A 16,144-nucleotide genomic window follows, 5' to 3' on the forward strand; every position below is an offset into this window, starting at 1 on the left:
ACCACCCGAATTGGGAACGCATTCTCCTGTTTGTAACATGCGCTTACACACTGCCACACAGATCACAACTGGCCTCTCTTCATTCTTCCTTTTTTACGAACGGGAGCCTACCTGCAATATCAATTCCTTGGTCCCGTATCACACGGGTGTGCCCGAATCCGTGGCCCTTTCTCCAGCAAGCCATATGCTGATGAATGCCACCAGTTTGCCTGATCTTTAACAACACAGGACCAGAATCTCCAGAAGCACCTTCGCGCCTCCGTCAATCCGACTGCGTCCTATACCCGCTATCGCTGTCGCTGTCGTTAACGTTATCGCGTCATAGCCTTAAGTGCGAGTGGGATTGAGCTGAGTGAAACAGCGAGAGAGTGACGAAGTGCGAGTGAGTGCGAGTGGGAGAGAGCGAGAGAGAAAGGGAGGCTGGGAGAGAGCGATCATACCCGTGCATTACTACATATAGGCGCGCAAAAACATCGCGATGGTTCGTTTTAGATGCCTTTGCAGTGCGAACCTTCCGACACTTTCAGCATTGCTATGCCCTCGCAAACATGTATCAAACGGGCTGCTTTGGGACGATCGTTTTATCTTAGTTCCTCACCACAAGTAGCGCAGATACAGTGTCCCGTTCCTGGCATCGCTTTGCTCATTTCGGGCCTTGACCTCAGTGAGCGGCTATCTAGGTGGAGGCCAGATCGGAATCTGCCCGCCCGCACGTGCCACCGCATGCAGAGTACTACACCCGCTCGCCCCTTCCAAGTGCGCTGGGAGGCTTGGAGAAAAACTCGGACGCCCCAGGGACCCCTGATGCTCGAGACCAGATTAACGACACGAAGCACCCTTTCGTTCTGCACGATCTCCAGAGCAACCGTGATCCCATGCGCGTTTTCCTTCAAAAACAACTGCATTCCAATTCAGTTTAGATCATACTCTGGCGTAAATAGGGCGAGACCTAACTGATACAGCCTGTTATTGAGAGCACGTAATCGCGATTTCGCAACGATAAGAAAACGCTTAAAATTTAAAAGCAAACGTGAAACGACTTTCAAATGCAAGCACCCAACAATTCTGGACAAATGCCATTTTGAGCTGGAAACCGTTTATGAGCTCAATTTTTCATATAGTGCAAGATTTCACTATAACAATCAATATATCCACAGAATAACCGACGGCAGTCTTGCGTATTTTTTTTCTATTAACTTTTTTGCTGTCGTCAAAAGTGTTCCTCGTTGGTTTCCTATGGCGGACTTAACTGTCCCATGCGATCGATGGAAGCACTTTAAAACGAACATCTTGCTACATGTCAGAAGAATGGACGTTTACCTTCAATATTCTCATAAGAGTATCTTAAAATTTTCTAATTTTCAAAATTTTTGTCCGAGAATGATGGGCATGCACAAGCTTCACTCAGAAGTCGCATTAAGCCATGTCTGCTGTTAGTCGCACAACCAAGTTATCTGGCGACAGAAAGCAGACCCTTCCTACCTCCACTTGTGTCAGCACCGTCGACTACGAAGCCTGTCGTAATTTCATTATCGCAGATCAACAGATACGCTTCTGAGAAGCGCAGGTACCATTTGGCGCCCAGCCAGGTGGGAGAAAGTACATTCGCTTCTCTCTTCAAAATACCATCTTCCTACTTAAACAACTGCACACGGTATGCAGAACTGCACCTGTTTTTACAACTCACCATCTGTTGAAAACAAAAAAGAAACAAATTTGCGAAAATGATAGCGTGCTGCATTGGTTGCAGAAAGCAGAATGCAATCTACATCAAATGGAAGGAATCAGAATATTGTAGTGATGTGAACCACGCATAGTTTTCTAAGGCCGGAAATTCTCGCAGCAAAATGCATACATTTTCGGCCGTTTTATACAACTCAATTTTACTAACCTGTCAGTCCAACTGCGCAATCGCAACTTTCTGGAAATACTTCAAGCTTAACGCTCACACGCTTTCTCTTGAGTTGCATAAAATAAATTTAGCTTCGATCTGCCATTGATAAAATGTTCCACAAGTCAAGTGCGGGAACAGATCACTGCAAACGAGCTTTCTTCAACAACTCGTCACATTCCTCGACTCCTCGATGCCGCACGCGTCATCACATATACAAAGAAATCTCGCTTTACTATTTAAGAAACTCCACACAGCAGCAGCTCGGTGTGGCTATCTTTCAAGTGGTTTTAGCGTATGCAGCAATCAATCTGCTCATTGACTAGAAACTGCGCGAGCAAGCTGCTGCTAAATTTGAGCAGGCAAAAATTATCTGTTGCTAAGAAAATTAATGTGCTTTTATTTTAACGAATAGACCAGTCAAACGAAGCGATTCGCTGCCCGCGCCGACGTGCTAAGACGGGGGTTCGACTGGTGCTTAAAATTCTGAACCTATGCCTGCGCAAAACACGAGGCGTTTTCATACGAAGCACGTAAAATTAACCCTCTCGATCTGTACATTTCCAGCCGAAAACAACTGCGACCAATGCTAACTGACCGTAGTATTAAATGTTGTCATCCTCCAGTTTTCACTTTCACGCTTTTTATGAGGCAGAAGGTAATCGGCTCGCATTAGGCAACCATGCACCTTGGTTCTCAGACTCTCGCTTTCAATTTATGCAATTCTGCATCGCCTGAAATAGGCTCAATAGATGACGACATTATAATTCAGTCAGGTAGCAGGCTGACAAAGACAGAGCCAACCTTAGAAGTGGTTGGTAGCCAGAATTTGTACAGCTCAATTTTTTACGGTAGTACGGTGGCACTACTAGGCGCATTTTCCGATTTCGGGCATACGTACGTACCGTCTTTGTCAAAAGTAACCAGGCTGCATGGTTTGCTTCTTGATTGTATAATGGAGCCCTTGTGACTTTCCTAAAGATCGAAAGGTGTTGGAAGGTAAGAAGACTCCCATTCCTCACCTTTAACGACCATTTCAGCTTCAGGGAAGCTGTAGGGCTCCACTGTACAAGCTAGAAGCAAACCATGCAGCCTGGTTACTTTTGACAAGGACTGTACGTCCCTGAAGCCTGCTTTGTGGCAGGGGCCCAGCTACCCACCGGGTAGTGGGCAATCTGCCAGGTGTGTACACCTGTCAGGACTTCACCTGGGTGGAAGACTTTACCCAGCTGTTTACCCAGTTTCCTTTAGGGTAAAGGCCTTTATGGTAAATATCTGCCGGGTAAAGGCCTTTGAGCAGAAGGCCTTTTTTGAAAGACCTTCGTGATAAAGGCCTTTAGCTTTTAGCTGAAGTGCCTTTAGCCCGTAAGGACCTTAAGTGCCCACCGTAACCCTCCACCACATCAGTATCGTTGCAGCTCAAAAGAAGAGTACGAGACGAGTACACAGACACGGCGCTGAACTTACAACTAATCTTTATTGAGAGTTTGCCGCTGGTTAACGTTAAATACTGGTTTGGTTTGGTTTGGTTTATGGGGTTTAACGTCCCAAAGCGACTAAGGCTATGAGAGACGCCGTAGTGGAGGGCTCCGGAAATTTTGACCACCTGGGGTTCTTTAACGTGCACTGACATCGCACAGTACACGGGCCTCGAATTTCTCCTCCAAAGAAATTCAACCGCCGCAGCCGGGATCGAACCCGCGTCTTTCGGGTCAGCAGCCGAGCACCATAACCACTGAGCCACCGTGGCGGCATGTGGCGAACAATCTCGGAAGAAAGCACGCACACACATACAAATGACAAGAATGACACTACAAGAGCTCTGCCCACAGCAACAGTGACACATGACCATCTGTGCGCATTTCCCTAGCAATGTTTAAGAAAGCGTAGTTCTTTGTGCGACAGAGCAATTGAGGCGGCAATTACGTACTGGTCTTGGGTCTATGGATTTCGTAGGCTTCAGTAATCTCTCTTCTGAAGCTCTAGACTGCGACGTGCATAGCAAATATTCCGGAAGACAATTATTTTAAGTGAATAATTTCTGTTGTATGTTCTCCCCCGTCGTTTGTGGCGGGTTTTAATGTTTTTGGGGCGAATTTCAGCTGGAAAGCCAATAACAAATCGATGCTTAGGTTTGAGGGCAAAAAGTTATGCGCTATATTAACCTAAATAAATTTTGATTGAAATTTATTTCTAGAATTCGGTGAAGAGGATTCGTCAAGGCGTCTGCGTCCCATCCCACTGCTCTGGAAATGAACTGGAAGCACTGATAGAGAAAGGTGAGCACCTTTCAATATCTCGTTGCATCCAAAGATTCTCGGAAGAATTTGCATTGCTGATTAATAGATACGACACAGTCCTTGTGCAGTTAAAATATAATTACAAAGTTACACTACGTTAAGTAAGACAATTCCTAATCTCGATGGTCAGTTGACATTTTTCCTGTGGTTCACGAGTAAAGATATCAAATTCAAACTCACTGGTAGCTTCGGTTCATCCCTTTGTGAGTCTGTAATTTCTTTCCTTTTAGAGTTTAAGGGAGCTGCAATTCGATGTTGTCTTTAGCTGCAAAACATGACAAATGACGATTTTTGTACATGGCTCAGTCACACTGTTCAATTTTTTCCCCCATTTTCAGTGTTCAGTGGATCCAGCACCACGGCTACTGTGTCGGCGTGCCGCTCACGGAATGATTTGACCCTCACCCATGCACAGCTGGCACTAATGTACGTCTCGCTTGTTTTCTTTTCTGCGCTTATCACCCTCGTGTGGTCTACGACGCGCAAACCAGACTTTTTTTTAAGCCGCAAAACAGTGCACATCAAGCATTGACGTAGTGTTAATGCGCTTTGCTTATCGATTGCAACATAACAGTACTGTGTGCATTAATCGGTAACGGTTGGTGCCGGCGCCGTTCCACCTAGGACTAAACTAGACCAACAACCTAAACAGCACCTCTGCCTTCGCATCGTTGTCAGTCATATTCATGATAAGCCAGAATTTCCGGTAACCTCAATAATAGCTTCGGCCACGCGTGGATAACGATGTAGATAACGAAAGTGGGAGCAGACGCACGGTCCATGTGAAGCCCAGATTCTGCGCGAGTCATGATTACGTCTGTCACGGAAAGTTTGCTTGAAAAAAAAAAGCAGTGAAAAAACAAAGAGGAAGTTCTTTAACTTGCCTTACCCGCAACGTGGTAGGTGCTTGTGGGAACGCGTCTGCATGAAGCAAGAATAGAGTGGAAATCAGATACTTTGTGAAATTAGAAAAACAGCTGCAAAAAATCGCTCCTGAATTTCTTAAGGGACTCGGGGTTGCATTCCCGCCTATAATCTTTAAGTTTTCAGTGCGCGCCCTCTGTCCCCGTGACATAGTGGTCGCTGGACACTTAGAAAACTCATTTCCTTGCTGCTCTTTTTTCTTTTTTCCCCTTTGTTCCCCTCCCCAAGTGTACGGTAGCCAACTGGGCATCGCCTGGTTAACCTCCCTGCCTTTCCGTCCTTTTCTCTCTCTCTCTCTCACACAGCTGCAATCCTGATTGGTTAGGGGCAACATACGACTGACTGTGTCATTTATTTTCTTCTTCAAAAACAAGTAGAAGCAGATATGAGCCTCTTCTTGCTGCAGCGGATTTTCAACACCTTGCATTTCCTTGGAGTGTGCGGATGTGCAGCTCGAGGCAATGTGAGGGGTCCATGACCCTTTTCCGCTGCTGGATACCGCGGCTCAATCTTTATTTATGCCAATCGGGGCTTTCTATAACCAATGTTTGTGAGTCTTATGGTGAAATTGAGTCCATAGAACACTTTTTCCTCTACTGCCGGTGGTTCGCTGCTCTCCGCAGAATTTACTTGGAGATCCACCTCGCTCGACTCGGGCTTCCTCTATCTATTCCGATTTTCCTATCCTTCTGGGCAAGCCCCAAGGGACATGCCCTGAAACATGTGTGCGATTATATTACCATTATATAACTTCATCTCGTAGATTACTTTGCTAGAATGTGAATTCACTACTTTTCCTTTTCCATATTCTTTGTTTTGTACAAATTCTAGCTCTACGTCCCAAACTTATCAATATACTCAATTCCTTGTACATGAGTGCGTTTGTATCCGCTATGCACCCTGGCCAATCCCCCGTCGTTGGTATGCGCCATTAAGCCTGAGGACATCATCATCATCATCATTACAAGCACACGCAAGAGTGTCACGTTTGAGCCAGTGTCACCATTGGCGTAACGGACGTTTGCGGTAACGCCATTTCTTATTGCATTTGGCTGGATGATCTGCACACCCGTTCAAGCCGCCGGAAATGAGCTCGTGGAACGAAAGGAGTGCTAACACACACATACACACACACGAAGCGCTAACAAGCACCTTCTGTGATTGAGGGAAAGATGCACTATGTGGATCATAAAGTCAACGTTATCTTGCGTCTTTTCCCGTCTGCTCATTGCAGAGGGCGGTATTTTTGATCCTCAAATTTTGCAGCGTCATCTTGTTGAGTTTTTCACCTACGCAGGCGAGCCTACAATGGTACGGGCCGTCTTGAAGCTATCATAATTAGTAGGCCCACTAGTTATTAGATACCTGTAAGGCTTGCTACTTGGCCACGTGAGCAGGGTTTGTGAACGCAAAAACCGTTGCGCCCCGTAGCGGTCGCACGAAGAACCACCGAATAGCAACAGTAATAGAGGGCGACCATAAGAAGTAGGAGTGTCTGTGCGGGGAAAATTCAGCGCCCATTTCCCTGCAAGTCCTTTAGGTGAATTGCGAAACCATTCGAGCAAATACACATAGGGCGTCGGCTTTTCTTCGCTCACAAAGCTAGCCACTCGAAGGGGTTTGCAAACCTGCAGAGTTTACAAAAGCATGAAACACTAACACATCGATACGCAAAGACGTCCCAAAGTTGTACATTTCAGAGGGATTTCTTGGAGTCAATAGCAAAGTAAATGAGTTCCAAGTTAAAGAAAATAAGTCTACAGACGGTTACAGCTTGAAAAAGCTGAACAAAAGTGCAAACAGGAACCCATGTAACCATCTGCTCGTGTTTCATCGCAATACGATGCACCTTATACGGCACACGACCACAATAACTTCGGCTTACTTAGTGCGAAAACAAGTTATAAGCCCTTTATCAAAAGTAAGAAGCCAAGGTGGTTTGCCTCTGAAACGTGTAGCGGGGCTTTGAAGCGCCCGCAGAAGTCCTAGCTTTCGGAATGGGAAGGACTTGAGTTCCTGCCTCCTTCGAGAGTTTTGCAACGTCGGCCTTGCTTAGCGAGCCGCGCTCACATAACACAGAAGCGAACCCTCTGGGCTGTATACTTTTGACAAACGCTCTCCTTCAATGCCGACAAAAACATGCCGGAGAATTTAACGACGTGCAGTTGTGCCTGACGAAGGATGTTTTACTCTTTACTGACCTTCGCTCTCACTGTAGCGGCTTTGCCGTCTAAAAAAAGATTGATAAAGTACCGTGCATAACTTAGAGAAAGAGACGGAAAACGCCTTCAAAGCAACACCAAATCCGATGTTGTTGTGCCGATGATGGCGAAATGCACTCGACAAAAACAGACGCTGCGATTTTGATCAGCACGTTTTCCTCGCCATCAAGGCTGTTGCCTTGCGTAGCACGGCGTCTAACTTTTTATTTCTTTTTCTTTTTCTCTTACAGCTGCATCTTTATCGTGTGGATCACGCTGGTCGCCTTCTCGACGCTGCTGCATTTCTACTGGGACAGGAAGGAAACTTCGTCCAAGGAAATCGCTGGTATATATGCATGCGCCAGTGCCCTCTTTACGCTAGGCGCTAAAGGTTTCTTGGCGTAAGCCACCGTTTCGTGTCTTTCTCCTCTTCACGTGCAGTAGTGTATGCCAAGCTTTATTGGGGAGCTTTGAAAGGGTAAATCAGGGCAAGAGAGAGGACTTACTGGCACAGCAATCGGTACAGTTTACATGGAGAGAAAAAGCGTCAGAGGCCGTCCAGGGTTTACGGCGTGGGTGGCATTCGTAGTAGCAGTTACGTCGCGACAGGAGGTCATCGATTAGCAGCTATCGCCATTGGCTTGTGCGTGAGCCAAATTCGGCGCAGAGGACGTGAGTGTAGATACCTTGCCCCAGGCGCGTTGCCGGTAGCTCGTAGGATGTACTAGCGCTCACGGCATCGAGTTCAAAATATACGCGCGTTATTTCGAGTATTTTGTCGCATCTCAACACTATGACGAAGTGTTTAATTATCTTTTTTACGCACGCTATGGTTTTAACTCGCACCAAGGTAGCGGTAGGTCCAGAAAAAAAGAGCAATAACGGCAGTAATTCCAAGTGGTCACAGAGCTGTTTTGTTTGGTTTGGTTTCAAGAGGTTCAAGGTTCTAAAGAGACTCACGCTATGAAGGACGCCGTAGTGGAGGGCTCCGGATAATTTCGGCCACCTGGGGTTCTTTAACGTGCACTGACAAAGCACAGTACACGGGCGTCTAGAAGTTCGCCTCCATCGAAATGCAATATCGACATGAGGTGCGCTGTACTAAGCGAAGCGCCTCAGCAAACATTACCAATTGCCAAAGTCTCTGTTTTACACGTCATAACACAAATAGCCAGTGAATGCGATTTAAGCGAAGAATACTACAAAGACTTAGTTTCGTGGCAGCTGTGAAAGAGCTGGCAAAGGAGCCGGCAGAACGCAGCCCAATGGCAGGCCGCACAGGTAACGCCCACAAAAAGAAAGCTGGCATTGTATTCTTGGCGACTGAAGCGGCGATTTCAGGCATGCTGTGCCTTTGCATTAAGCACATACTGGCAAGCGACGCCGCTTTCTTGAAGAAGCGTAGCTTGTTGGGCCAGTTGGTGCATGGTAAGTGGAAAACGCGCGGAAATGACGCGTTCACGCGTTGTCTTGTGTACTTCTCCTTGTGAACGCGTCATTTCCGCTGGTGTTCCACTTACCTGACACCACTTTCTTGCGATCTGAAAGCGCATCAGTAACTTTCCATTCTTGGTGGCACCTCTGGTGCTTATTCCTCTCTCGCCTCCTCACAGACTCATGCCACAGACGCCTGACCGTGGCCCTCTCAGCCGTGACGAGCATCAAGCGTCTCTTGCTGGTCAGCCAGGAGAAGCACATGGCTGCGGTCCAGCCGCTCAAGGCGATCAGCCTGCTCTGGATCATCCTGGGCATGACCTACCGGAGCCGGCTCCTTGAGCACGGTAAGACGGAATGCTCGCTCCGGGAATCCTGCAATCGAACGCGCAGGCTTCTTTAAAGGTTCTCAGAGAACAGTTGTCGGGTGTCTGGCAATGTAACCCCCTGCTACAAGTCTCCATACAGTGAGAGTAACTCTCCTCACGACTCCAGAGCATGGGAGTGCCAGGAGGAGACCTCAACGGAGCCGCGACTTAAGCTCGACTGCCAGCCCAGCAACCTGGGAAGGTTCGCCTAAACTGAATAGTGCATCCCTGAAATGCTGAAATGTACCCGTGCCATATATCGCTACCACTGATAAACTTTCGTCTAACATTGAGAAGTGTTTGAGGCTGGCGAACGGTAAACAAATGTGGCCTTCTAGCTGTGGCAGCAGTCTGAAAGCATGAGTAGCTCCTCGTAATTACAGTAATTGCACGGGTCGAGGCATTTCAAAGCGCCGAAAATAGACAGCAAATTCCAGCCGGTGTGTGTGTGTGTGTTTTAATTCATTCCACTGAATATATTGAAAGTGTTGTCGCGATTCAAGGCCGTCAAGTGTAATCGCGACACACCGGGTCTATGGCTCCCTTAGAGCGTAACATTCGGTGGCAATTATAAAATATTTGGACGCAATTTATTTTATTTTCCACCCTAAATCCAGCGCACATGCCGTCTCTAAAAACGCGTGTAACGTGCTCCTCACGTCTAGTTGAAGATTCAAACAATGCAAGAAGTAGGACAAGGATTAACCGCTTCTTTACTTATGCGCATCAAATTGTTTCTACGCCTCATTTTCCTGGCAGACTGGCTACAACCGTTATTATCGAATCGAGAAATGGTGGGAAAAAAATAGCAGAAAAGGAAAAAAAAAAGGACGGCAAAAGAGAGACAACACGAGCACGTCTTTCTTTTTTTAACTTAATGACTTTTTCGCGCATTTCTTTATCCGTGAAACCACGTACCAACCGGCCCAGATAGCCACACTTCTCAAGCCATTATGGCATCGTAGCTTTCATAGAACTCGTGCGCACGCCGTTAAAGTAGCCTCGACTGTTTCCTTTTAGTTATGATATATGCACGTACAGGTGAGGATAAAAGCAAACGGAGTACGCTATTGTCTGCTAACATTTTTCGGGCGTTGCCTAATTGAAATTGCCAGCTATAGTGTGCGCTGGGTGGTAGGGTACACTAGTGCGCTTTCTCACAAACAATTTTCGTCATTTAAGATAGGGAAGGCATGATTTCAGCTAGTATGAATCGCATGCTCCGTTTACTTATACCACGTCTATGTTCTTTTTCACGCCAATAAACGCCTTTGTTGTGGCGCCATGGCCTGCAGTGCGGGGTCATGCGCCAAGGGTCGTATTTTAACTCGACAGCGTTAAGGGCCCCGTGTCGCCGAAAAGCCGACGTCGTCGCCGGCGTCGTTGGCTGTGCGCGAAAACCCCACGAAAAATCCCCAGAAGAGCTAGAGGGCAGGTGGGTCACCTACGTTGCGTTACCTTGTGACGTCACTGCAACCTTCTCACCAGATAGTGAGCAAACTGACCAACCAACGTGGCAGGTGGCAGTCTATTAACGATTGATGACGAGAGGTTGGTCGGAAAGAGCGATCTGTGTCTTACAAGCTCGGCCAGTGGCAGCGCCTGCCATCGCAGGGCAGTGGCGCATCGCTCAACATCTGCAACACCGCGCCAGAAGTCGTATGAGCAGTCCCAGTAATCTATGAATGGAAAGTAAAGTAGAGAATGACCAATTCCGCGTATCTGGGCATTAACCGGAAGCGCTATCATGTCATACCCTTTAGGCAGAGCTCAAGTGTTGTCCCCTCCAGTTTCTCTGTTTCTTTTCATCTAGGTTTTTTTGGTCGCTATGGTAAATCGTGTCAAAAGCCGTTCTGGTCGCGGTACTGGCACCAGACACTCTAGAACCCTGCATCCAGTCCGGTAGATTCTTATCCGAGAAGGAAGAAGCACAGATGAAAGTGATCAATAGTGTAAAAAATTCTGGTTGGGGAGGCCACTCTGTTGGCCTAAAGTGCGATGAGGCGAAAGCCTTTAGCGCGGTGTTGCTGCTTGTGTCGCTGATGTGTGGCTAAGATGTTAAGTACACATATTTTTGTGAATCTCAAATGCTGGAGACACTGGAGGGCGTTTGGGAGGCATCCGTCTGATTCGACGCCTTTGTGCAAACACTCTCCAGCGTCCTAGACAAGGATAACTACATATGCGTTGGCAGAAAGTAGCGTAGCCATCAACACGCTCGGCTGCGGAACGGACAGATGGTGGTTCGAATCCCATCGTGAACAAAGGTTTTTTTCTGGTATGACTAGAAAAGCGCGACACCACTGCTGACAACCTTCTGTTGACAACGATGAGGCATTAACGGCTTTCGCCTTAATACGCGTCGTCGAGCTTTGTCATCCGTCGGCGTCGCTGGCGGCCCGTCAGTGGAGCATGGGCGGGGAGGCGTGTCTATAGAAGTGACATCAATGGCATGTTTCGGCCACGAGCCGAAACATGCTAACATGATCCTCCATGGCCCACGTCATTGGAAGCACGAGGAATGGCAGACGTACAGGTTAAACGAACACTAAATTAACCGATACAAAATATTATGCCAGGAAGTTGTGACGTTCCGTGCGTGAGCTACCAGGGCCCATATCTTCGGCGGAATCTCCTCTGTGCTCAACCGTCCTACTCCCTTGTGTCCCCTTAAACGGTCCGCGTTCGGCGGCGCCGCGTTGACGGAGCCCCCAGCGGCGGCAACCCACTGAAGGGGTACAATGGTACAAAGGCGCCGGCGGGAGGGAAAGCCATCCCAATTAGGCTGCCTGGCCGTACAAGGACACAGGAGAGGCTGACAACCCGACAAGAGAAGAAAGCTGCGGGCGGGAGACAAACGACATTCCAACGAGGGAGGTCGGGGGTGCCGCGGCGCCGCCGTGGAAAGGAGGAAGAAAGAAACAATCCAGCCTGGGAGACAGGAGATCGGGCGTGGCCGGCGGAGCAGATATAGCTGGCGAGTGCGGACGAAAGGCACGCGGAGGACGAGATCGTTCACGAAAAAGGGTCCTTGAGCGCCGAAGCCGGACGGCGCGCGGTTTCTGCCAGCCACCGACGGATCGCAACTCCGGAGCCCCTCCATCGCCCCCATGACGGCGTCGCCACGTAAGCTCGGACACCCCAGCCTCTGATGTACAATGTATAATTATTGATTACATCATTTTGTTTAAACTGAGCCATACGGTGTCTTCTTGCCTCTCCGTCCCGTGTGGACCTGCGCATTATGTGGGGTCGTCACACTGGTGTCAGAAGTGGGCTCTCAAAAGCAAATGTCCTCTGAATGCTGCGACATTCATGACTTCAAAATTGTAATGAAAGGGGAATCACGGGACTGATTGTGGGACTTTGACCCCCATTTGAGAGGCTTGAGGCACCGGAGGGCTGGAAAAAAAAAATGTCTGTAACTGACGGAGCTCCCACTCCACAGCCGTCGCTCGGAGCAAGCATGCTGGCATTAGGAAGCGTCATTCCGACGTTTACGGGGGATAAGACAGGGGTTCCAATCTGCGATTTCTTTTCCATGCTAGAAGATATTGGGAAAATGGGGGGATGGTCCGATGCTCAAATGCTGGGAATGGCGAGGTGTAAGATGGCAGGAGCTGCTCATGATTTTGCTTGGCGAGACGAAAAAGTAAAATCCACAAAATCATTTGCGGAATTTAAGAAGCTCGCGTTCGAGCATTTCGACACTGAACCACGTCATGTGTGGGTACAGAGGTTCCGTGACGCCGGACAGATGGTAGGGGAGGACGTGCGAACGTTTGCGTCGCGGCTTCAGCGCCTAGCGCGCGATACGCTGAGTAGGAAGGAGGAAGGAGACCAGCTAAAGAAAAAATACGCGGAGGAACTACTTAAAGAGGAAATGACCGCTTTGTTTGTGGCTGGTCTGCAAGACCCCGTGCGCCGGTTCGTGCTCTCGCGCAAGCCGAGCAATTTCGACCAAGCCGTGGCGGCCGCATTGGATGAGGAACGAAATGAGGCGCTAACGGCGGCCGCAGCGAGAGTTCGCGTCATAGAGAGAGCGGTGCCCAACCCTGAGGTTGCTCTCTTGACAGAGCGGTTAGATCGCTTGGAGCAGCTGCTATCTCAGCAGGTGGAACGCCAGGTTGAAGCGGGCGCTCAACGGCGCCCATTCGCTGGAAACCGGAGACCGCCACAAAGCTACAGGCGCGGTATGCGAGATTTTGAAGAAATCGTGTGCTTCGCGTGCCAGGGTCGCGGACACATCGCAAGGTTCTGCCCAAACGTGCGCCGTGGGGAGCCACAAAGAGAAGCAGGCGAGACACGCCCTAAGCAAGCCTACAGCGAGGCTCCAGATACAGGGACAAAAAACTAGGTTGTCCTCCCCATCCTGATGAGTGTGGGGAGGGAGCAGTGGGTAATGAGGTGGTGGTGGTTTGTGTGGCCGACGAGGCATGCCCTGTTGTGCGTTGCAAGTTAAACGGTTGTTGCATGGAATTGTTGATAGACACGGGGTCAAAGGTGACCTTGCTTAAGGAAAGCAGCTTTAACACGCTTCGAAGGAAAGGGGATCGCGAGGTGTTGGAAGCGTCTGGTGGTATGGCAACCAAATTTGTAGGCATAACGGGGGATCCTCTTGGCATAAGTGGGCTCTACCGGTTACACTTCACTCTCGGCGGAATTGCATTGGAGCACCCCTGCTACGTATGCCCGGACACGGTGTCTCTGCCAAACGGAGTGTCAGGTATATTAGGGCAGGATTTTTTGAGAAAAGGGAAGGTAGTAGTCTCATTCTCTGAGGAAGAAGTTACTGCGGGGGGCTCAAAAGTTCCGTTTTTGAACAGGAGCAGGGCTGAGATTCGCAGTACCGATATTGACACCCGTCAAACAGTGGGATCATTAGAGAAGGTATATTCGCGGGTTGCCGTGAAGCTGGTCGATGAGGCGGTCGTCCTTCCGTGGTCGGAGCACATTTTGTACGCTTATGTGCCTGCAGATGTAGAGAGCGGCGCCGTGGGAGTGCTTGAACCGGTCGACTCTCTTAGTAATGGCCTGAAGGCAGCCGCGTGCCTCGTGACTGTTAATGACGCCCACAGAGTGCCCCTACGGGTGGTTAACTGTAGCCAGCAGCCATTGAGCCTTCCCAAGAACAAAACATTGGCTTTCTTCACATCTGCGATAGAGAAACGTGAGCCCACCGATACGGTACTCGCAACTGTGGAGCATGCTAGTCCTTCGGCTCCTCCAAATGCGTTGTTCGATCTTTCCCACGTAAAATCCAGGGAGAGGGAGGCTCTGGCTGGTTTGCTGAACGACTACTCAGAGGTATTCGCCGCGTCCAACCTGGATTTGGGCTGCTGTGGCGTTATAAAGCACAGGATAGAAACCGGCACTTCATCGCCCGTTTACCAACGTGCGTACAGGATTCCTTACTCCCAACGTGAGGAGATGGAGCGGCAGGTGCAGGACCTTATTGATCGCGGCATTGTCGAACACTCAAAGTCACCATGGGGAGCACCGGCACTATTGGTGGAAAAGCCAGATGACTCGTATCGATTCGTGGTGGACTACCGCAAACTAAATGCCGTAACTCGCATCGATCCATACCCCATTCCCAATATACAGGAGACGCTTTCTCAGCTGGGCTCTGCCAGGTACTTCACGGTAGTGGACATGGCGGCGGGATTCTGGCAGATAGCAATGGATCCGGCAGATGCTGAGAAAACGGCATTCAACACGCCCTCAGGGCACTATGAATGGAAAAGAATGCCGATGGGTCTGGTCAACAGCCCTGCTGTCTGGCAGAGAACCGCTGATGTTATCCTGGCGGGTCTTCTGGGGAAGCTGTGCTTCGTGTATATGGATGACATAATCATATACAGTGACAGTTTTGAGAACCACTTGCGCGATATTGGGCAGGTTTTGGTGCGACTCAGAGGAGCTGGTCTCAAGCTGAAGCCTTCTAAGTGCCAATTCCTCAAAAACGAGGTGAAATACCTCGGGCACGTTGTTTCAACTGACGGCGTACGACCGGACCCTGAGAAACTAAGGTGTGTCTCGGATTTTCCATCCCCGACTAGTGTCCGCCAGGTCCGGCAGTTTCTCGGCCTGATCGGTTACTACCGAAGGCACATAGAGGAGTTCGCCAAGCTCGCTAAGCCGCTCACTGCCTTAACAGCCAAAAATGTCGCCTTTCGCTGGTGCAAAAACGAGGAGGATGCTTTTGGGGCCCTGAAGAGGAAGCTAATGAGTGCACCGCTGTTGCGCCACCCGGATTTTAATTTGCCCTTCGTTTTGGCCACAGATGCGTCAAAGTTCGCAGTTGGTGCTGTGTTATCTCAGGTTATCGAGGGCAAAGAACATCCCGTGGCTTTTGCTAGCCGACAGCTGAGCCCCACAGAGCAGAAGTACGGAGCTACAGAAAGGGAGTGCCTCGGCGTTGTCTGGGCAGTAAAGCGCTTCAGATGCTACCTTTACGGCCGCCAATTCAAGCTAGTCACAGACTGCCATCCTCTGAAATGGGTGATGAGTGTCAGGGACCCTAGCTCGCGACTCGCTAGATGGAATCTACAGCTGCAGGAATACTGCTTTGAGGTGGAGCACAAGTGAGGAAAGACACATCTGAATGCTGATGCGCTCAGCCGTACAGCTGCCGTGTCAGCTATAGATGAGTTTGTCCCCGTAGTCGACCCCGCCGAATTACGCACAGAGCAGTGCAAAGATCCTGACCTGAAGCGAATAATCAAAAGCTTAGAGGGCGCACCATCTCACCCTGAACAGCTAGGTTATTTCATTGGCAAAGACGGCACCCTGTGTCGGCGCACGAGGCCAACCAGGAAAGGGAGACCAGAGAAAACCGCTTGGGAGAGAGTCGTCATACCTCGGTCGTGGACAAAAAGGGTTCTTCGCGCGTTCCACGATGCGCCGTGCGCCGGTCATTTTGGCGTAGCGAAGACACGCAGGCGCGTCGAGCGTTTGTACTTTTGGAGTGGCATGCGACAGGATGTTAGAGACTACTGTGCGAAGTGTCATTCCTGTCTCGAA

The 16,144-nt window shown here is 49.2% G+C and overlaps 1 protein-coding gene across 1 annotated transcript in view; it reads left to right on the forward strand.

The window, feature by feature from the left end:
• Window positions 1–16,144, forward strand: part of LOC149362309 (uncharacterized) — a 69,546-nt gene that overhangs the window by 21,539 nt on the left and 31,863 nt on the right. The window contains exons 3-6 of the mRNA XM_089572984.1: window positions 4,089–4,170; window positions 4,530–4,617; window positions 7,568–7,662; window positions 8,930–9,097. Of these exons, the coding sequence (XP_089429110.1) occupies window positions 4,089–4,170; window positions 4,530–4,617; window positions 7,568–7,662; window positions 8,930–9,097 (433 nt within the window). The remainder of the gene's footprint in view (window positions 1–4,088; window positions 4,171–4,529; window positions 4,618–7,567; window positions 7,663–8,929; window positions 9,098–16,144) is intronic.

The sequence above is a fragment of the Amblyomma mixtum genome, chromosome 2 (genome assembly GCF_055824585.1).
Source record: "Amblyomma mixtum isolate Tamu chromosome 2, ASM5582458v1, whole genome shotgun sequence".
NCBI lineage: Eukaryota > Metazoa > Arthropoda > Arachnida > Ixodida > Ixodidae > Amblyomma > Amblyomma mixtum.